The 23,224-nt window shown below is 39.0% G+C and overlaps 1 protein-coding gene and 1 long non-coding RNA gene across 21 annotated transcripts in view; both read left to right on the forward strand.

Annotated features, from left to right (window-relative positions):
- NAB1 (NGFI-A binding protein 1) overlaps nt 1–3,923 on the forward strand; it is a 179,573-nt gene extending 175,650 nt beyond the window's left edge. For 19 of the 20 annotated variants that reach the window (XM_077956064.1, XM_077956068.1, XM_077956058.1 and 16 more), the window contains one exon: nt 1,394–3,923. In XM_077956064.1, coding sequence (XP_077812190.1) covers nt 1,394–1,482 — 89 coding nt within the window. In that variant the 3' untranslated portion in view covers nt 1,483–3,923. 20 annotated transcript variants of the gene reach the window in all.
- Nucleotides 3,924–5,045: 1,122 nt separating this feature from the next.
- On the forward strand, nt 5,046–22,347 carry LOC144333437 (uncharacterized). The gene is made up of 3 exons (XR_013402085.1): nt 5,046–5,147; nt 19,471–19,542; nt 22,227–22,347. It is a non-coding gene; the product is annotated as an uncharacterized LOC144333437 (long non-coding RNA).
- Nucleotides 22,348–23,224: the final 877 nt, after the last annotated feature.

Here is a 23,224-nt window from a genome sequence, read left to right on the forward strand (position 1 = left end):
ACTTGATTGTAGCCACTTTAATAATGTCAGAGGGAGGTTGAGAAATTGAAATTATCCTAAAAAGCTGACATCTTGGTCTCATGTTTTCCACAGCACAAAAAAAGTGATGTATTCTTTAAAGTTTTTTAAAAATGAACAAAAAACCACGTTTTACCAATTTATATTCCTTAGAATATATAACAGGAATACTCCAATTACATTGATCATGTGTCTCATCATGGGGCATATTTACATATTTCATGGAGATACATTACATAGAGATAGAATTGATCTAGGTCTTTATGTAGAACCAAATGAAGAAATGCCTGAAAAAGCCTTTTTCTTTATTTTTAACTGAATAGAAATAATACAGGTTTCATATAGTGCAAGCCTGGGTCCAGATCTTAGCACCGATACTTGACTGAGTGACCTTGACTGAGTTACTTAAATACCCTGTCCTTCAGTTGCTTCATCTGTAAAAGCGAAGTAATTTCTACCTCATTGGGTAGTTACGAGGATTAAACAATATAGTGTACCTGCATCGTACACTATCTATTCCAGCCAGCAGGAATTCAATAAATAGAAGCTACTTTTTTTATTACTCTTACACAGAATTTAAAATCCCCTTCTGTTTAGAGAGGATTCATAAATTGAACTATTTAATTTCAGATAAGCTGTTAGTATTGATTACTTTCTAGAATCCAAGGTGTGAGTGTATGTGATATGGATGTTTGCATGTATATGTGTGTGTACATATCTCCCAGTATTTGTACTTTACATAAAGGTTACATTTGATTGTTATTATGTAGTGTTTGTGTATGGTTGAAATAACTATACACATAGAACTCCATGGAATGATTTCTTATGAAAATAGTGTTCATTATTTTATCCCTATTTCTCCCACCTTAATATGTCATTGTCAGAAGAACTTTAAAAAATAGTTCCAAGGTTATGAAGATATTTTTCAGTCTGATTCCTTCATTGATGGTAAATATTTAACCAGTAACAGTTATATATGAATAATCAGCTTCCTTTTATATATTTATCATGTTGGATCAAGCATTAGATAAAAATTAATGTGTTCTGTATGCTAAATGTTTTATGTGCATTTCATTATTTAACTTTCATGCCACTTTATGTAGATACTATTCCTATTTTATAGATGAAGACAGTAAGGCTTAGAGAGGTGTATAACTTGCCCAGAGATGTATACACCTAGTAATTGGCAGAGTTTGAATTTAAATCCAGAATCCAAGCTCTTAATAGCTCTATGAACAGAAATTTTATATGGAATTGCAGAATCATGAATAGTTGATACTCTGTGGTGTGGAGTTTAGGGGTTTGTTTTAAAACTTTGATTTTTGTAGTCCATTGATTTAAAATATCAACTCACTTTGTTTCCATTTTTATGTAGAGAGCCTTGGGATTTTAAAAGACTACCCTCACTCAGCTTTTACCTTAGAAAAGAAAGTCATCAAAACAGAGCCTGAAGATTCAAGATAGCTGTGATTTCTCTCACCGTTTTCTGGAAATGGCATCAGATTTAAGGATAATACTCCATCATAGAAATAAGCCTTAATAACCAGTGTTGCCTCATTCAGCTCAAACAGATTTCATAGCCAAAGCAAAAGGACTGGTACGGTAGTCTGTGGAAACTGGGAAGATAAAACAACAGCCACAAAAGAGAAAATCAAAAGAGTGTTGCAATCTATAATAGTAATATTGATTCATTCACATTCCTGTGTTAAGTCATTTTATATGGAAAGGCTTACAGATCAATATTGTAAGCATTCATTATTTAAGAATGTACGATGTATTTGTGTAATTTATAGAAGTAAAATCTAGATGTTGAGACCTGTTTGGTCCAATAGATGTGGATACAGTTTATTTTACTTGAAATTTTGTTGTCTACTTTGTGTGTTCAACGTAAATATATGTCAGAGTTTAAAATCTTTGCCTGCAGTTGTGAAAAAGAAAGCTTAAGTGATGTAGTTATTGGCAAGATTGCAATGATTATGGAAAAATAGAAAGCAAATACTCAGTTTAAGCCAAGGAAAATATTGTGGATTTAGTATTTGATAAAACTGATTTTGTTTAACAGGAAATGTTTAGCATTCACTCATATAACATCTGGTTATCAATGCACGTTTACACAATAAATACTTGAGTGGAGGAAAGTTAAAAAGATGAGCAATAGAGTAGAAAATATCTTTTAAACTAGTTGGCCTAGATTGTATTAATAACTACTTGAGATGTTTCAAAGATAGGAAGCTATTACTTGGACAGAGAACTTGAAATAAGTGGACCCATGTATAAAACCTTTGACTTAAACATTGATATTTCAGAATGTGTTAAATAGATTAAGACATAGTAAGTTAACCCTACATGTTAGAAAGATGGCGACTGTTAACAAAGGCTGTAACAGATTAAGTACTATTTTATATCCAGAAAGTCTTCTCTATGTAGAGAAGTCAGAGAGACTAGATGCTTTCACTAGGGAATATCTTCCCACCCAGCCATCACAAGTGTGGACAATCACTGCATCCACATCTGTAGGCATATTTCCATGGAAGTTTAGTTGACAGCTATATTCATTATTTATTTTACAATTTCATTTTTCTACACCTTTGAGATTTATGAATGCAGTTTTTTCTTAAAATGTATTTTAACTTGACAGTATGTTTTTAGTTCCCCCAATTTAACTAATGGACCATATGCATATATATGGGAGTATGCTTACATGTTAATAATATACTTGCATACTTACGAGAATTTCACATTGGAATTCATAATGGTAAAAAAACATACATCTGCCAATATACGTTTTTTCTGTTGGTTTAAGAGAAGATAACTGACAGCTTTACCTACTTCCTACAGATGCATCTAAACCCAGATATTGCTGAGAAGAGTGTATTGACTCTAAGACTGAGAGTAAGAGAGTATGTGTTTTTTTGTTTTTAGTTCTGCTCTAGATCATAACTGTAAAAAATATTAAGTCATAATCTGTTACACTAAAATTTGTCAGCCAAATGTTAGATGAAATGTCTGCACTGTAGTCTCAGATCACTGTCACATATATAAATTGCTTCTTCATTTTAATTTGTAGAAGTACTTTACAGTAGGAAACACCAGTAAACAACTTTTATACTGTTAAAAGGCTTTTTTCCCCTTCCTAAATGTTTTAATTGTGTCATAGTGTTTTGCTCACTGAAGAAGCTTCTTATGGACCTTGCAACTTTGTTGCTAGCTTGAGGTTGATTATTGTGGTTGTATTGTTCACTGTGTGTAGAAATAGTATGAGTACGATTTCAATAGACTGTTCAGTTTTTAATATTAGCCATAGCACTGGTTAGTATCTCAGTAGTTTCATGAAACGTTTCCTGTATTCTAATCTATTTTGAAACTTTTTGTTTTTTTTAAATTGTGTCTTACAGTCAAGTTTGTAGATTTTCATAAGCCACAATTTTAAAAGATGCAGTAATCTTCCAACCTCCAATATTTATCCATTCGTTGTGGACCCACACATTGCATCTTTAAATTCATAATAAGTTTCCTTAACTATCTTATGTTTCTGGTCTTTTAAGCTTAGTGATAAGGTGGAAGCACAAGAAAAATTTCAGTAGAATACAGTTTTTATTTTGTAAACACTAATGTATTAAACTTGCTATACATTAAAGCAAATAATATATATTTTTATTTGAATTGTATATGTGAATTGGAAGTTATAACTAGTTGATTTTTTCATTTTGTTAGAGGTATTTTCACTGAACAAGGTCAATTGGTTACCTCAGTATTACAGCCAATATAGTCCAAGGGACCATTTCTCCCTGAGTCTCTTATACTTTATTGTGCGATGTCCACGTTTTTGTGACTCTTCAAGCTGTTGGTGAGGTGGGACGAGTGCACTTGCTTCCTGTGGCAATAAAGATTTTCTGTGCCTCACATATTTATGTTTATAGCATTTTCTACATAGCAGTTTTCCAGTGACTAATATTAACCCACTCTGCCTCGCTTATCTGCTTATTTAAGCTGGGTTTCAGTATTAGGGGACAAGAACTTATGTCTTAAGTTGGAACTAAGTATTGTCAGCTACCGTCATTTCTAAGAAGTCATTTGGTAAACAGGTTCTCAGTAGACTCTGGTCTGGCAGAGAGAGGTCAATTTATATTGTTCTCATTTATGAGAAGTTTATGAAGACATTTTTAAAACTCCGCCATTTCTAACTATGAATAAAAGGAGGAACATTAGGATTTAACATCTATAATACATATTTGTAAAATATTAATGTGATTTGGGTTCAGTATTATGGGCTAATTATATGAAATAGAGCTAACCTGTAGTAAAGAACCAGAAAGAGCCTTTCAACAAGTATTGATGAGTTCTGTAGATTAATGAAGATCATCAATGTGCCAAGCACTGTGCTAGGTGCCAGGGAAGAGGTAAAGGCCCCAGATGAAATACATGATCCTTGCCCAAAACCTAGTTGGATGGGAACTAATACCACTCACATAAAAATAAAAATTTCAGTGCCTTACATATTGGGATGAGGAGCTGACGTTTAAGTGCATTCCGTATTAGGCAGACATTATGGTAGCAGGCACTTTACAGGTGAGAGAAAGCACTTTTAGTGAGTGAGATTCAGAAGAGATCGGCCAGGACTGAAAACATTTAGAGGTGGAATTTGATAAAAAGCCATAGTGGCAGCACATTTCTCTTTGAGGCTGCCTTTTTTTTTTTTTCCTTGGTTGAATTACTGCACTTTTATTTTGAAACTGCATGGCAGATCTGCTTGCCTGGGTAATACTTCCTTTGACGATCTATTGAATCTGTCAAAAGGTAGTGGGGAAAGGTGCTTTTCTTCTGTCCTTAATTAGTGAAACCACTTGGGTAGAAGCTTTAGGCTTTGGTAATTATGATACTACTAGCACCTCGTGTACCTTTACAACTATAGTTGACACTATTTAAGACTTAAAAGCTAAATAAGTATGCAGGGAATTTCCTAAGGTCTGCCCACTTGGGTCTCAAATGGTTAAGTATTACTAACACAATGCCCATTTTGCTTGTGACTTCACTTAATATACTACATCGAGTCTTCAAAAGAAAACCAAGGTATTAACCAACCTGATGAAGCCAGAAGGTCTGCCTCTTTTAGGAAGTGAATTCAATTGGTAAGTAGCTGAAGTTAGAATTGAACAAACCTTGTATATTTGTAACAGCTTGAATGACCAAATACGGTAGTTGTTCTTTTACTAAAAGCCACCACCATATGGTCCAGCTGTGCATGGGTGGTGTTTCAGGGAATGCAAGCTTGTTATCTGTGGGTGTCCTCATAAATGAAATTTGTAAGCAGACCTCCAAAGTTAATAAAAGAATGATCCAATGTCCTGACATTTTTATTGTAAATACAATTTAATATCAAAAACCTTACTGTTAACTATGTCCATAGTGATCCAGTAAGACAATTTTTATTTCACGTAGAAGTGATCAAAAGCAAAATGCTGGAGCTAGGATTTTTCTTACTGAGTATGCAACAGTTAAACCTTTAAAACATCTTTGGGAGGCCAAGGTGGGTGGATCATGAGGTCAGGAGATCGAGATCATCCTGGCTAACGGTGAAACCCCGTCTCTACTAAAAAAAAGAAAATACAAAAAAATTAGCCAGGCATGGCGGCGGGCGCCTGTACTCCCAACTACTCAGGAGGGTGAGGCAGGAGAATGGCGTAAACCTGGGAGGCGGAACTTGGAGTGAGCTGAGATCGTGCCACTGCACTCCAGCCTGGGCGACAGTGCAAGTCTCCGTCTCAAAAACAAAAAAAACACAAACATCTTTTGGCATCTGTTTCTGCTGACCTATGACTTTTTTTTGTGGTCACCTCGAAGGTGTTTTTTATTTTTTGTGCAGAAAAACCTAATCAGAAATTTATTTTTTAAGTTCATAATCAACTTATTAGAGTTAGAATGCAAAAATGTATTGTTCTTAGGGTTAAGTTTAGCTTACAAATCTTTACTAAGTTTAGCAAATCTTAATCACTTTTAAGGGAACTGTGAACTGGTTCTGTTTACAAAGTTGGTTAATTAAGCCTTATTCTTCTATAGTCTTCCCATCTGTTAGGTCACACAATTCTTAAGTGTTAAAAAGATGTCCTGTTGAATTCTAGGTCTCCCAGCTGTGTTTGACTATTTGGTCACAATTTCCAAATTGTTATTCTGACTGCTAAGTGATTTACTTTCAAAGTATTGCTTCGATAATGTTAAAGGTCTACTTCTAGCACTTCATCTTAAAGGAATGTTTAATGAGTTTTTTGGTTTTTTTTTTTTTTTGCAATTGGGATAAAACCCTCAAGGAACATCAGACTCACATAAAATAGTAATCAGTTCTTATTTTAACATCCATATGAAATCCTTAGTTACCATTATTTTTCCATTTTATTCTTTTAATTTTAAAATATTTGACAAAAAGATATTAAAGTATACAGTGTGATGGTTTTTTATACAAGTACATTGTATACTGATTACCACAATCAAGACACTAAAGTGGGAAATTACCTCTCCTAATTTTTGTTGACTTTGTATTTAGTGCACTCTAGTCAATTTAGTTATTAAATATCTTAATAAAGAATAACTTTCAGTAAAATGTTTAAAAAACTTCCTCTGCACAGAGCATTATTCTACATTTATGTAAACTGAGAAACCCACCTAAATACAGTTGTAAGTTTTAGAAGTTTCTATTGAAATGTTTGCTTTATTATACAATTCTATTTAAGTTTTCCATTCTAACTTATTAAAAGAATCGGCTTCTTCACAGTCTCTGAGTAGTGATAGTTGAATGTTGCCATCAAAACATAATGTTGCAAAATGTAGATTTAGATTAAGTACATCACATTGGTTCAAGATGGTAGTGCCACATATGAACCCAATAATTTTTCTCACTTATTAAGAGTGACAAATTTTGTGAATTTCCTGTTAGTCCAAACAATTTGATAATCAACCTAGCCTAGTTTTGCTGTGGGTGAGCACTAGTGATGGTATAAATTAGAATGTGCTTCATATGTACACATTCTGAAACCTTGTGAGTCATCTTTGCATTAAAAGTTTGCACCTCATAAATTTGTTTTTTAAAGTGCCATGTTCAACACCCACACATAATCCCAAGCAAGCATGGCCATTCTCTTGTAACTGTCACAGACACCCTATATTGGCAGGTCACTTAGGCTGCAGTATGTAGGAAGCTAGTTAAGTAGTGCACACGTAGGTGGAATCTTACTGGTAACTGTTTCAGCAGAGACATTTTATAATTTTCTGAGACTACCTATCGTCTTCAACTGAACTGTTAAACCAAACATCTGTGGTCTAGCACCGACCATACCCTGCTATTATCCTTCCCAAAAGACAAAGTGGTTTTTTTGGTAGCATGTTCTTACACTGTAGGCTCTTCAGAGTCTCATCATTTTCATTATTTCCCCCCTCCAAAAAATATGTATTTTCCATCCCCAGATCCCTGACAACATAATGTAAGCATGTTTTTCATCAGCAGTTAAAATGGACTAGGTCATTCATTTTCTTTCTGAATTCAACCAATGTTTCCATCATCAGAAAATGCTCATGTATTTACTTTTCTTTTGTGAGTTTCTTTTGCATATATTGGCTAACTTTCTTTTTTTTTTTTTTCAAACCATCTCTTCATTTATTTTTTCTTTTTTTTTTTATTATTATTATACTTTAAGTTCTAGGGTACATGTGCATAACGTGCAGGTTTGTTACATATGTATACTTGTGCCATGTTGGTGTGCTGCACCCATCAACTCGTCAGCACCCATCAACTCGTCATTTACATCAGGTATAACTCCCAATGCCATCCCTCCCCCCTCCCCTTTCCCCCCTCCCCGTGATAGGCCCCAGTGTGTGATGTTCCCCTTCCCGAGTCCAAGTGATCTCACTGTTCAGTTCCCACCTATGAGTGAGAACATGCGGTGTTTGGTTTTCTGTTCTTGAGATAGTTTGCTGAGAATGATGGTTTCCAGCTGCATCCATGTCCCTACAAAGGACACAAACTCATCCTTTTTTATGGCTGCATAGTATTCCATGGTGTATATGTGCCACATTTTCTTAATCTAGTCTGTCACTGATGGACATTTGGGTTGATTCCAAGTCTTTGCTATTGTGAATAGTGCCGCAATAAACATATGTGTGCATGTGTCTTTATAGCAGCATGATTTCTAATCCTTTGGGTATATACCCAGTAATGGGATGGCTGGATCATATGGTACTTCTAGTTCTAGATCCTTGAGGAATCGCCATACTGTTTAGAATGGCGATCATTAAAAAGTCAGAAAACAACAGGTGCTGGAGAGGATGTGGAGAAATAGGAACACTTTTACACTGTTGGTGGGATTGTAAGCTAGTTCAACCATATTGGCTAACTTTCAAGTTGGACCACATCTTTCTGATTTTTACTGATGAGAAGGCAACAGAAAAATTTGTATACTGAGATAGGGGCATCGCAGATACAGCCAGGTACTTAATTCCAATTCTTAGGATAATAAAAGGCAATTTCCACTTTAAAAATTAACATTAAAGGGGAAATTAATTAGAGGTTATGTAATTTATTCAAAGAAGAACAACTTTAATATATTTTAATATTTAAAAGTGAGAAGAGAGGATTCCATTTCTCAAGACTTTTCCATTTCATGTCACAGGTATGTGACAGCTGGCTTATAAGTGAAGTCACTTTTTCTGTGATTCCTTATTTAAAAGACAGGATCTAGTTCTGCCTTGCAAAGCAAAAGATTTAAAACTCAGGCTTATATTCTTAATCTAGTAGGTAGTGCTATATAACAAATCTACCATTTCTAGCACTGGGCCAACTGCTTTACATGTAATCCTCTGCAACTCCAGGAGCTACTCATCACCCCCATTTCGCAGATGAGAAAACAGACGTCTCAAGAGATAATAGTTACTTCACAACTAGTAGTAGGAACTTGGGCCGGTCACTTGTCCCTGAGCGCCCGATCCTGTCAAATATCCTTTGAACTGAGTGGCCTGTACTATGTGTAGACATTTGACATGGTAAACACTTTTAAAAATATAGATAAAGCTTGAATACACACATGTAGAAAAAACTAGGCCTTATGTGAGTACTGATCAGCTGGCTGTTAGTGGTGGCTAGACTGCAGCAGAGGCTTCCCAAAGGAAGTAAACATCAAGCCATTCTGAAGGCAGCTACTGAGGCGGAGAACTGAAAGGGCATTGCATGGCTTTGGGATTAGCATGTCTGAAACGCCCAGGTTGGGAAGCAGAAAAGACACATTCCAATACCACTGGAAAATGTAATGCACTAAAGCAGAACATTCAAATAAAAGTTTAATTAGATATAAAACATCTAGAAAAGAGTGCCTACTAAAGGAAATACTTTGAAACTCATACAAAGTTCTCATTCAATCTGGGAAGCAATTGGAAGTTGTTTTGTTTGTTTTTGTTTTTTGAGACAGGGTATTGTTCTCTTGCCCAGGCTCGAATGTAGTGGTGCAATGTTGGCTCACGGTAACCTCTGCCTCCTGGGCCCAAGCAATCCTCTCACCTCAGCCTCCTGAATAGCTGGGACTATAGGTGTGCGCTACCATGCTCAGCTAATATTTTAAGGTTTATTAGCTGTTCCAAGATGCCCCCAAAGGGCTTAATTCTGGCTATGTTATGTGGAGGTAGTGACTAGGAAGCTGTTGCGGTTGTTCACTCTTCAGGTGGTCAAACTTGAGCAGTGACAATAAAGACCAAGGGGAAAAAGGGTGAAGGATATGCAATTATTCAATCGTTCATTCATTCAGCAAGCATTTGTTAAGCCACCTGCTTAAAAATGCCCAGGCACAGTGTCAGGAACTGCCCTTGAGGGACACTCATGTCTAATAAAGGAAGACAGAAATTGTTGATGATGAAGAGGCAGGACTTGATGACAGATTGTCTAGCTCATGAGAAAGGAACATATCGACCAATTGGAGAAAAAGAATTAATGGTTGTGACCCTAGTTAAAAGAATAGTAGCATCACTTTCCAAAAAAGAATTTAGGAAAGAAAGGGAGTTTGGTGCTCAATAATACTTTGTGTCAGTTCAGTTTTGGGGTCGTTGGTATATGTGAGTAGGGCTGTCCTGCAGGCAGCAACAAATAACTGACCAAAGAGAGTATACAAGATTCAAGCTGGAGTAGAGGAATTTTGAGAATTCAAAGTCATTTTCCTAGAGAGCTCCACCAAGAGCAAAGTTAGTTATAGATACATGATAACCTTTTTTTTTTTTTTTTTTTTTTGAGACAGAGTCTCACTCTGGCCCAGGCTGGAGTGCGGTGGTGTGATCTTGGCTCACTGCAACCTCTGTCTCCTGAGTTCAACCAATTCTCCTGCCTCAGCCTCTTAAGTAGCTGGAATTACAGGTACATGCCACCATGCCTGGCTAATTTTTGTATTTTCAGTAGAGACAAGGCTTCACCATGTTGGCCAGGCTGGTCAAACTCCTGACCTCAGGTGATCCACCTGCCTCAGCCTCCCAAAGTGCTGGGATTACAGGCATGAGCCACTGTGCCTAGCCTAAAGAAACCTTAAAGAACCCCATGATTAACGGTTGAGGTGTCTTTTGTATGTGTTATTTAGAGGGCAAGGAGGAAGGGGAATTAAATGAAGGAAACAAACAAATTAGCTAGGTTTCAAACTATGGTTTAACTTAATTTGCATCTCCAAATTTCATTCACAAATTAGTTATTAATTGCAAAGGAGACAAGTCAATTTTACAATTGTGAAGTCTAGACTATTCTCCTTTCTTGCGCTAAGTGGAAAATTCTATAAATAACACCTTTATTTAAAAGTTGCAAGGCTATCTTTATCATTAGTTGTGACCTAATTAATCCTTTACACAAACCAACAAATTTGGCGCTATTATCCTCATTTTATGAAAGGAGAAACTGCACCGAAAGATTTAGGAACTCATTGATACCTAGAGAAGAAATCAGTTTGCAGGTGATAAGTATTATTTCTGCTCTGGTTTCTGTCTGTAATGAGAAGGAAAAATCAGATTGTGCATTTTAAAAATACAGGTTTTCTCCAGTTCCTTGATGTGGGCCAGTGTGACGGCCCTAATGAGACAGTTGTGCAGGGACTGAGGAAGCAGCAACACAGCAGCATAGATACTGATGACTCGAGAGAAATTCAAAATTAAATATAAATATTGTATTTTACTTGTTTCTTAAATTGAGGGTCTTTTTTTTTGTTTTTTTTTGTTTGTTTGTTTGTTTGTTTGTTTTGAGACAGGCTCTCACTGTCACCCAGGCTGAAGAGTGCAGTGGTGCAACCACGGCTCATTGCAACCCCAGCCTCAACAGCTGGGACTGCAGGTGCTCATGCCACCATGTCTGGCTAATTTTTTCAATTTTTTTTAGAGATGGAGTCTCACTATGTTGCCCAGGCTGACCTTGAACCCCTGGCACAAGCAATCCTCCCACCTTGGCTTCCCAAATTGCTGGGATTACAGTTGGGAGCCATTGTGCCTGGCCATTAGAGGTCTGTTTTTGTTTTTGTTTTTGTTTTTGTTCTGAGACGGAGTCTCGCTCTGTCGCCCAGGCTGGAGTGCAGTGGCCGGATCTCAGCTCACTGCAAGCTCCGCCTCCCGGGTTTACGCCATTCTCCTGCCTCAGCCTCCCGAGTAGCTGGGACTACAGGCGCCCAACACCTCGCCCGGCTAGTTTTTTGTATTTTTTAGTAGAGACGGGGTTTCACCGTGTTAGCCAGATGGTCTCGATCTCCTGACCTCATGATCCGCCCGTCTCCGCCTCCCAAAGTGCTGGGATTACAGGCTTGAGCCACCGCGCCCTGCCTCTGTTTTTAAGATGGAGAAATGTTTTTAAAAACTCAAGAGTTTCCTCAACACAACAAAAAATTATCCTCATTAACATTTTTAGGCACATCTAAGGACAAGGTGACCATAAGAACCAATTAAAATATGATTGTTGAGCTTGAAACAGTTGTAATCTAAAACAGACAAGCATTATCCTGAACAAATACAAAGAATGTAATAAAGCATTATAAGCTGCTCACTACTCAGACTCATTCTCTGCTTCCACTCCAGGACATGAATGCGTACCAGGAAATGGGGGCCGTTGGGGGCCACCTGGGAGACTGCCTTCCACAGTGAGGGAGAAAATGAATTCTATTTGGGACCTGTGGAGTTTGAGAGGCCTTCAGTTTATTTCAGTGGAGCTATTTAGGATTCACTTGGAGACAAACGTCTGGAGATCAGGAAAGCCTGGAATTCAGGTCAAGACCAGGATCTTAGATTTGATAGTCATTGGAGTCTCCTAATTGGCAGCTGAAACCATGGGAGTGAATGAGACAACAGGAAAATAAAAGAGAAGATGGGTAAGGCTAGGTGTCTGGGAAATATTAACTATATGGGATAGGTGGAACAACAACTAAAACCATCAAGGATATCAAGAAAGAGCAGTCAGAGAAATGGGAGGACAACCGAGAGAGAAAAACATCCTAGAAGAACAGACACGAAGTCACAGAATAGAGGGTATTGGGAATGTCAAACTAGGTAAGAGTCAAGCAGGGTGAGAACAGGCTGTGGAAGTGGATTATTAAAGAGGCTACAGGTAACTTTAAGAATGTTAAGAGAGTGCTACCAAACAGGGTAACTGGGAAGAATAATTGATGCAATAGTTTAATTTACTAAAGTAAAACACAGCATACTGAGAGAAGTAAAAAGGAAGAATATGAAAATGAGTAATGGACTCAGTATATGGCATCTTTTATTCAAATGTAAGGGTTGCCTATTCCTCAATAAACACCACATTCCTCCTTTATACAGAGAAGTTTGGAGAGATGTTCTTACAGCTGTTTGACACATCCAAGCTCACTAGGCATGCCACCTTTGCACTGTCTGTACCTAAAAAGGTCAAAGAAGAATCCCATAGAACAACTGATCAGGCAACACCTAAACTTTACAGCACAGGGAATTAGTGTAAAAGGAAACATGTTTTTATTTTCTTTGTTTTTCCATAAATTTCAGTAAAATGACTTTTTAACCGCAATCTGTTAATGACTCTTGACCCATGACACCAGGAAACCTTCACTGACATCTGGCTGTTTGTACTAGCCTGTGTTTCTTTGGTTTAAAACACTTTGCTCATCTTATTACTGCGTATCTGCAGTTGTTATGGCTTCAAAAATATGTAGTAAAAATCAAGGCATGAAGAGAAGTTTTAGAAGGCAACACTAATAATTCACCATTGATTGTTTAAAAAAGGACTTGAAATATGTTTAAGCCTCTAAAGTAGACTTGTTTTTCTCCTGTTAAGAGCAGGTTTGACTTATGATCAGAACACTTTAATAGCAGTAGTTCAACCTAAACATATTCTTCCTGATCTCACAGAAATGATGAATTTTTATGACATTTATTCCATGAAAGTAAACTACATCTGCTTCTAGCTTCTCCCATCAAAGAGAGTGAATGTATACATGACAAACCCTAGAAAACAGTATGTGCCCAACCACATATTTGGGGAAGAAAAAACCCACTAAAACTCAAAGAATGTTGGAATTGGAAGTAAAGAGCTATCAAATTTTAAAATTTTAGTAGCCTACGATACACTATTCTTGAACTAAGTTGCAAGGGAATTAACTCATGAAGACTCCTGAGTTAAAGAAATTAGACTGATTGTTCTCATCCTTCATAGTTTGCTACTTTTAACTTAATAAAAATGGCTTTCAAAATTCACTTCATTCTCTCAAAAATATCTCACAACGTGTCCATTTTGTTTGTTTGACTGCAGATAGGGCACCAGAATGTGAATTCTGCCACATTATCACATGGGCGATGATACACAGAAGAATCAAAAAAGCCTTTCCTATTGAAAGAGTGTAGAATGTTGAGGTCACCTGTCCCATTTCCCAAAGCAAATCCAGGCCCAGCTGTTAAGTGACTTGTCAAAGGTCTCACACAGTCAACAAGTGACACAGCCAGAGACCCCAGGTCCCTGTTTCCCTAGTACAGGTCTTGTTTCCCTGCAGCACCCTTCTTCTCCGATAGGTGAGATTTTTATTACTTAACAAACAACAACAATATAAACACAAACTTTTTACTATTAGTGGTTAGAGATAATTTAGGAAACAGGAGTTTGAGTCCTGGCTCATCTACTATTTATTTGACTGCTATCAAATCATTTTGTATCCCCATATCTACAGCTGCATTTTTCTTATCCAGAGAAGAGCACTTTGGAAGTTCAAAGCCATGTGCTACAGCTCAAAGGACAGGGAGTCAAAAAACCTTCATTTTACAAGTAGTTTTATCTTCAGATCATGAGACCTGTAAGCAAGTCATTCAAGTTTTTTGAGCTTCAGTTATCTCATTTGTAAGATGTGAATCATAAAAGATGCCCTCTAAATCCTGAGATTGTGGTGAGATCGTGGCATATACAAGACATAAAGATGCTGTAAAATTGTAACCGCCTTTTAGGGGGTGCAGATACTTTCTCATCTGATTCCATGCATATCCCCAAGAATCCATGAGATGAATCTTACAAACGTTTAAGTTGTTGCTAATATTTATTGAGGAAAACAAATTCTTGGAGTCAGCAAGCTTTGTCTTGCCATTGAAGAGCATGCTTTGCCTGCTCGTTACAATCCCACGTTAAAGAGGCTTTTATTTGAGCACTCAGTAGGCACTGCCATACAGCAGAAGAACCCTGGATAATGTTCTGGATGTGTGGATTTCAGTCTTTGACTCGGCCATTTGTATTTATGTGTGACTTATCAAGTCGCATTTTTGCCGTGCCTCAGTTTTCTGTTAAAAAGAGATTGGGCTTTAACTGGTTGTTAACTCTTGTGTCACGTACCCTGTTGGTTAGGTGATGAAACACATTACTCCTTTCCTTATAACAGTGCATGCACTTAAGCCTCAACTTTTGCATAAATTTCACCCAAAACATAATAAAATCCAGGTTAAGAGGCCCTGTTTGATCTCTTCTAGCTTTAATTGTCTAGGAAAGCTACAGTCAAACTGTCTGTATCTACTTTGGACAAAGATGACATTCCATTTTCAGTTAGCTTTTTCTTCATTAAAGTTCAGCCCAACTCCTACAGTTGTCAGGAGCTTTCTGAAACACTACTAAGCACAGGGTCACTCCACAAATACCTGATATTTGTGAGAGAAAGGATCTGATGGCCTCAATATTATTTAAAATCAGAACTGCTGAATCTGTCATCCCATACTTTAAGCACTGATAATTTTTTGGTTCTCACATTTATGCCTACAACTAATATATAATGCTACTTTTTTTTTCTCACTATGTCACCCAGGCTGGAGTGCAGTGGCACAATCTCAGCTCAAGGCAACCTCCATCTCCTAAGCTCAAGCGATTCTCCTGCCTCAGACTCCCTAGTAGCTGGAATTACAGGTCCACGCCACTACCACCTGGCTAATTTTTGTATTTTTAGTAGAGACGGGGTTTCACCATGTTGGCCAAGCTGGTCTTGAACTCCTGACCTCAAATGATCCACCCGCCTTGGCCTCCCAAAGTGCTGGGATTACAAGCATGAGCCACTGTGCCTGGCCATATAATACAACTTTGTAAAATGAATTCTAAAGTCTCTGTTCATATTAAAAGGGAAAGTCAGTACATCCAGATGCCATTTTCTACTCTGAAGAGATACATGGAAAGGGAAGAAATTAACTTAAATTGTGTTCTTTTTCTCTCTTTAATGTTACCTGTTTTGAGAATCACGTGAATGAGTGACAGTCACATACTCTATCAATTATAGAATGACCCCTATAGTGAGCTATTGGCAAGACTCTGTGATTGAATGGCATAGAGCCCACTCAAACGAGCTTAAGCACAGGGAAGTTTTTGAGAAGAATAGAAGGGCATCTTAAGGAACCCCAGGGCAGAAAGTACAGCCCAGCCTCAGGAGGAACTGGAGTCCAAGAAGCTGGGGAATTCAGAAGCAAAGGTCCTCTGCATACCTCTCTGAGAGGCAGAGTGGTTCCTCATTCTCCCTTCCCTTTGCACACTTGCTTTGTCTCTCTCAGACCAGCAATGTCTGCTGCAAGACACTCACGGTTGCCCAGTCCAGCCTGACAATAACTTTCTATCCAAACCCCGATCAAGACTGACCAGAGTCTCTAAAACCCAATTCCAAATTCTCTGCAGGGAGAATTTGACTGCTCCAGTTTAAGGCAGGAATAGGTTTCAGTGAGCTGGGAGAAATTTGGCTGTATCACTGCCTGCTAGCGATTAGTAGGAGCCATGGGAGCAAAATTCCCAAGAAGGAGGCTTGCACTGGTTCCCTAAAACGAAAGCGTCGGGGCAGAGTGAAAATAATAAAGAGGGAAATTACTTTCCTCCCTAGCATGTGGCAGACCTTGAATCAAAGCGAGAGAGTCAATGGCATCAGAAGCGTCATGGCGGCCGGCTAAGCACCGACCTCTGATGCTTGCTCCCGTGGTCCCAACACACAGAGGAAGACTTTACCTGGGGAAGACGTTCATAGCATAGCAACTACCATTTAACAAGAGGGGCAGAGAGAGTCTGTCTTTGTCATAGCTCTTTCCAGGTGGATACCAACATGTAAGGCTAATTACAACCACATTCTGAAATCTTCATCAGGGAAATGTTAACTAGAGGGGCAATAAATACCCACTTTTATAACAAAAGTTATAGGACCATTTAACTATTAGTGTTCATCTCTATAGCAATATTTAAAGATAGTTGGGAAAATGTAGCTTAGCTTTGCAACCATGAAACTGTATTAATTAGCACTGTTCCGGTTGCTAAAAGTATAAACTCGAGTTAGCTTAAGAAAAATTATAAATTTATTTTAAGAATAGAATGATGTTTAAGGATCTGGGGATAAAGGACAGCTCTACTTAGACTGAAGTTGGGAATTTAAAAAGTGTCAGGAACCCAGACAGTTCTCTTTCCACTGTTTCCTCTGGTTTTGCTTGTTTGTTTGTTTTTGTTTTGTTTTGTTTTGTTTTGTTTTGTTTGTCTCACTCTGTCACCTAGGCTGCAGGGTTGTGGCATGACCTCAGCTCACTGCAGCCTCGACCTCCCAGGCTCAAGGGCTCCTTCCACCTTAGCCTCCCAAGTAGCTGGGACTACAGGCACACGCCGCCATGTCTGGATGATTTTTGTATTTTTTTGTAGAGACAGGGGTCTCACCACGTTGCTGAGGCAGGTCTCGAACTCCTAAGCTCAAGCAATGTGCCCACCTCAGTCTTCCAAAGTGCTAGGATTATAGGCATGAGCCACTATTCTTGGCCTCACCATCTCCTCTGTTTGTCTTTGTGAGTCAGCTTCATGATCATCTCTGTAAACTGGCTTATACCCTCTCCCTAATTTACAAGGTGAAATATGACTGCCAACCATAGTGAGTTCACCCACATAGCGAAGTAATTTCTTAAAATATTAATGTGTGTGTGTGCATGTGTGCGCTTCTGTTTTGCATTTCCTTGTGCTCACCCAGAGCCGTCCACACTGACTTAAAGGGAATTAGAGTGGTTAGCTAGAGCTGGTATGCAAAAATAAAGAAACAGCCAATGCTTGTTTGTTGTTGTTGGCAGGCACCTGTTACAAAATAGGCTTTTTTTTTTTTTTCCTGAGATGAAGTCTCACTCTGTCGCCCAGGCTGGAGTGCAGTGGTGCTATCTTGGCTCACTGCAACCTCTGCCTCCTGGATTCAAGTGATTCTCCTGCCTCAGCCTCCTGAGTAGCTGGAACTACTGGTATGAACCACCAGGCCCTGCTAATTTTTGTATTTTTAGTAGAGATGGGGTTTCATCAGGCTGGTCTCAAACTCCTGACCTCAAGTGATCCACCCACCTTGGCCTCCTAACGTGCTGGGTTCACAGACGTAAGCCACTGCACACGGCCAAAACAGACTCTTTTCTAAGAACCTATCAGAAACAATAGTTCTGAAAGCCAAAGCTTTTGATTTAAAGAATGAGGTGGGTTTTGCTGAAAGGATTGTGAATTGAAAGGAAAGACCTTGAAGGAAACAAGGTATACAATTTCCGTCCTAACAATAATACATTAGAAAGAGGCTGCAAGAGGTCCCTGACTATGACCATCCTCTCCCCAGGGGGTAGGAGAGGTGAGGTCAGTGGAGTCCTGGGGATAAAGGAACAGGATCTTGGGGAAGCCATATGGATGAAGACAGAGTTGGCACCCAGAGACTATGAGTGCCTCACTCCCCAGGGCTGGGAGCCACACGGGGGCGCCTAGCCAGACCTACAGATCAAGGAGCACCTGTGGAGTGAGCCCACACTGCCCCGGTCCTTTTTGCCAAAGTGCCACAGTTAGCTGGGTTTTGTTGCTTTGTGACCTATGGAAGTTATTCCACGGGCAGCAGCCAGCACATTCCCTTGGCCCATCCAGCAAAAAAGGGCTTCCTGGACTCAGGAATTAGCGGATCTCCATCTGTTCAGGCCATTGAGGACAAGCAGTCTTTTGAACAGAGCAGGACATTCCTAAGCCTTACCCAACAGAGGGCAAGTCTCATCCCAGAATAGGGCTAGTGTTGTGGGGAAAGAGTGCCACTGCCCCGTGCTTGGGTACCATTGGACAGTGACGAATCTGACCTTGTCACTGGGTCTAGCTACATCAATTGCCACTGTCTATCTCCAAGTCTAATTCCAAATTCCCTGAGAAGGGACTCTGATTGCCTTATCCTAGGCCAGGTGTCCAGTCCAGTTCAGCCAACTGTGGAAAGTGGAATGGAGATTCATCCACTTTGGGCATGGGAAGAGGGAACTTTAAGGAAGACGCTATGAACTGGACAGATACTCCAATGCACAGTTTCTTTTCTTTTCTTGAGACAGGGTCTCACTCTGTCACCCAGGCTGGAGTGCAGTGGCACAATCATGGCTCACTGCAGCCTCAACCTCCTAGGCTCAAGTGATCCTACCACCTCAGCTTCCTGAGTAGCTGGGACTACAGGTGTGCACCACCATGCCCAGCTAATTTTTTATATTTTTTTGTAGAGAGTGGGTTTTACCATGTTGCCCAGGCTGGTCTCAAACTCCTGGTCTCAAGCGGTCCACCCACCTCGGCCTCCCAAAGTACTAGAATAACAGGCATGAGCCACCGTGCCCGGCCCCAGTGCAATTTCATATGGAACTCTTTTCACAGTTTTAGTTTGTAGTATCAGATCATTGCATGTCTTAGCTTTTAGACTTAGAGTATTCAATCTTTTATAAACTATGATGTAAACTTGGACACAATATTTCTGTGTCCCAGTTTCTTTACTTAAACTATAAAGATACTGGTAAAAGTATCTCTAGGATTTCTTATAACTCTATTTCAGATTCTGTGATTCTCTTCATTTCACCATATCTGTAGATGATGAAGGAGTTAAAAATATGCCACTCTCACATGTTGACTATTTTGAATTAAAGACACTTGAAAATAAGCAGGTGCAAGTAGATCATTCTGACTTCGTTTCTGTTTTTACAAAGCAGGAGATGAAATTCCCACTTGAAAGACACCCTCCTATACAAAAAGAAAAGGCAACATTCTTATCATCAAAGGTGAGAAGTTGAGACCAGAAGACCTTGTTAAAGTCACTCTTATTTTTTAAGCCTTCCCAGAAATCTAGTTGCTTCTTCACAACTTGCTTGGTCCAATCTTTTGTCCAATTCAGTATATAAGTAATTGACTCTAATTTCTTCTTTGGGTCTTCATTTCATTACAAGTTTCCCGTGCCATGTAAAACATCTGTTACATTCATTGGTATGCTTTTCTCCAGTTGATCTGTCTTGTGTGAATTTAATTCTCAGGCCCAGACAAAAAGGAACTTAAGGGGGAGCCTCCCTCCCCTACATGGTACAGGCTGACCTAAATTCTGTTCTAAAATGACCTTTTATACCTGCAAACATGCCACACACCTCCTCACCACACAGCACGCCCCCACCCACCCATACTGTCTCCCACTCCCACCCCGACATAGATTCACATACCAGAAGTTGCTTGTCTCTACTGCTCAGGATTCAAGTCTCTGTCTTTAACTTGAGAGGAAAGAGGGTGTTTTGTAGGATGGACAGGCTGTGGTAGAGGGAGGAGAGGTTAGACAGGGCAGAATGGAGTCTTCCTTCTCCAAGTCTAGGCAGGTTTGGGGTCCTCTGTGCAGTGGGGGGTTGGAGCCTGGAGCTGGACGAGTTATTCAGAGAACTTTGTGAGGCTTGAGGACAGGCCAAGTTGATGCAGGAGCTCAGGTGACAGGTGTGGTTGGGAGCATGGCTGTGACACCCCCAGGACCAGCAACCATGAGCATGGGCCCTGCACCCTGGACAAGGACTCTGGAGGTCTTGGAGGCTGGTGGCCACAGCAAGCCTTCTTCTCCCAGCAGCTTTGTGAGGAGCTGATGCGACGAAGCGAAGCTGAAGTAAAGGTAGAAGAAAGGCTAGGGTGCATGTCGGGCAGTGCTGTTGTGATGTGGGAACACATTTAGGACTCATTTTTCCCTATAGGACAAGGTCCTGCAGTAACTCAAACAGGGACTAAAAGTGAGTAGATCTTTAAGATCCACAGAACTTTGTGTCCAGATGTTATGGGCTCAATTACGTCCCTCTCCAAATTCATATATTGAAGTCCTAACTCCAAGGACCTCAGGATGTGACTATATTTGGAGACAGGGTCTTTAAGGAGGTGATCAATTCAAAATGAGGTCATTAGGATGGGTCCTAATCCAATATGACTTATATCCTTAGAAGACGAGACAATTTGGACATAGATACATACACAGAGAAGACAATGTGAAGACACAAGGAGAAGACCATCTACAAGCCAAGGAAAGAGACCTGGAACAGACCTTTCCCTCACAGCTCTCAGAAATTACCAACACTGCTGACACCTTAATCTCAGACTTCTGGTTTCTAGAACTGTGAGAAAATAAGTTTCTGTTTAAGTCACCCAGTCTGTGGTACTTGGTTTCAGCAGTCTTAGCAAACTAACTCGCCAGAACACTGTTTTCTGAAGGAACTTTCTTGATATCTGCATTTTATGGATTTCCCAATATCAGGGACTAAAAGATTCACTGAGTTACAACTGTAGTTTTCTTAGGGACAGAGAGAAGATACTGGTTTTATCCATGTAAAGCTACAGAACAGAAGAAAAAGCTCCACCTTCAGCTCAGCTGGTGACCAGTGGCCTCACAGGTAGTGCACTGGCCACATTTTCATGTGATTTCCTAACAAAGTTATCTGAAACAAACCAACTAACTGTTTAATTTTTGAAGATTTCCCACAAAAGACATTATTTTAAACTCAGAGGTGGTTTAAAAGGTAAATAGCTTCTTTACTCTGTTGGGACCCCAGTCTTTAAGAATTCATATGGACACACCATAACAAATTGAGAATATTGTGCTAGTTAATGAATTCCTTGCATAATGGGGAAAATGTTAGCTATCCTGTTCCTTTGTGTTCTTGAGAAGAAATACCAAACAAAAATCTCTGAGGAATATCTTTCAACATATACATGCATGTTGCAGACTGCAACTATAAGTTGGGTCTCAATCACGATATATTAGTCCATTTTCACACTGCTAATAAAGACATACCCGAGACTGGGCAATTTATAAAAGAAATAAGTTTAATGGGCTTATAGTTCCACATGGCTGGGGAGTCCTCACAATCATGGCGGAAGGCAACGAGAAGCAAGTCATGTCTTACATGGATGGCAGCAGGCAAAGAGAGAGAGCTTGTGCAGGGAAACTCCCATTTTTAAAACCATCAGTCTCGTGAGACTTACTCACTACCAGAGAACAGCATGGGAAAGACCCACCCCCATGATTCAATTATCTCCTACTGAGTCCCTCTCACAACACCTGGGAATTATGGGAGCTACAAGATGAGGTTTGGGTGGGGGCACAGAGCCAAACCATATCATGTGAGATCAGCTGACAGTCTTCTGAGGTCTCAATCAGCTACAGGTATAACAGTGTGCCATATACGCAAAACAAGTAATTTGTTTCAGTCTAAAATTTAAACCTGTAATAGAACTCCCAAGAAGTTTCCTACTAAAAAAAAAAAAAACAACAACAACAAAAAAACAAAACAAAAAAAAAACTGCAGAAGAAGACTAATGAGAGAGGGGGGGAAATCTATAGAAAAATTAGATAATTTTTGCATTTTTTTTTTTTTTTTTTTTTAGTTTTGACATTGGGCTACAGGAGTAAAGCACTAAATGAATGTATTTTTTCCTGTTTCTCCAAAAGTTTCCTTTACAGGCCAGGCATGGTGGCCCATACCTGCAATCCCAGGGCTTTGGGAGGCTGAGGTGGAAAAACTGATTGAGTCCAAGAGTTCAAGACCAGCCTTGGCAACATGACAAAATCCTGTCTCTACAAAATAAAAATAAAAATCAGCTGGGTGTGGTGGCAAGTGCCTGTAGTCTCAGTTATTTGAAAGGATCACTTGAGCCCAGGAGTTAAATGCTGCAGTGAGCCATGATTGTGCCACTGTACTCCAGCTTGGGTGACAGAGCAAGACTCTGTCTAAAAAACAAGTTTCCTATACAAAATATGTTTTATTTCCTGATTATGATATGGAAAAATCAAATAAAGCAGTGTTGGATATCTGTTGGGTCAAATAATTAATTTTACGGCTGTGTAACTGAAAGCTGATTGAAATTGGAAATGTTCTTTTCTAAAATGAAGTAAGTGCCAATTGATTCAGCCAAACAAAATTTGATTGATATTACTGACATGAGTAATGGAAAAACTGAAATGTGAAAATCTTATGCTACAGTTCAAATAACAAATCAACTCTTTTGAACATAAAAAAGTGTACAACTTTTGTTAATAAAAATTCATTTTTCCCTCTAAACATATGAAACAGTATTTAAGTAATATTGGCTTGAATGACTGATATATCTTGGTTGGGCTCCCCTTACATTATCTTCCCTATCTAGTTGGAAGAATTTTGTAATTAAGAAAAAGCTTTATTCTTTCCTTTTTCCTGCTTCAATGGTCTGATTCAAAAATTGTAAGCTTATCAACTTTCATAAAATGATCTGTTCCCACCAACATACGTTTAGAATAAACTTGAAGGAGGAGACGATAGAAACACCAACTATTCTTACTCCTAAATGGTGCCAAGATTTTTGTCTTCACTCAGACTTGAACCCTGAGTCATCTTTGAAACTTATCTTTCTCTTCATGTTTAGTCAGATATGAAGGCCTGCTTATTCTTCATTTGTATTTTCACACACACA

The sequence above is a fragment of the Macaca mulatta genome, chromosome 12 (genome assembly GCF_049350105.2).
Source record: "Macaca mulatta isolate MMU2019108-1 chromosome 12, T2T-MMU8v2.0, whole genome shotgun sequence".
Classification (NCBI taxonomy): Eukaryota; Metazoa; Chordata; class Mammalia; order Primates; family Cercopithecidae; genus Macaca; species Macaca mulatta.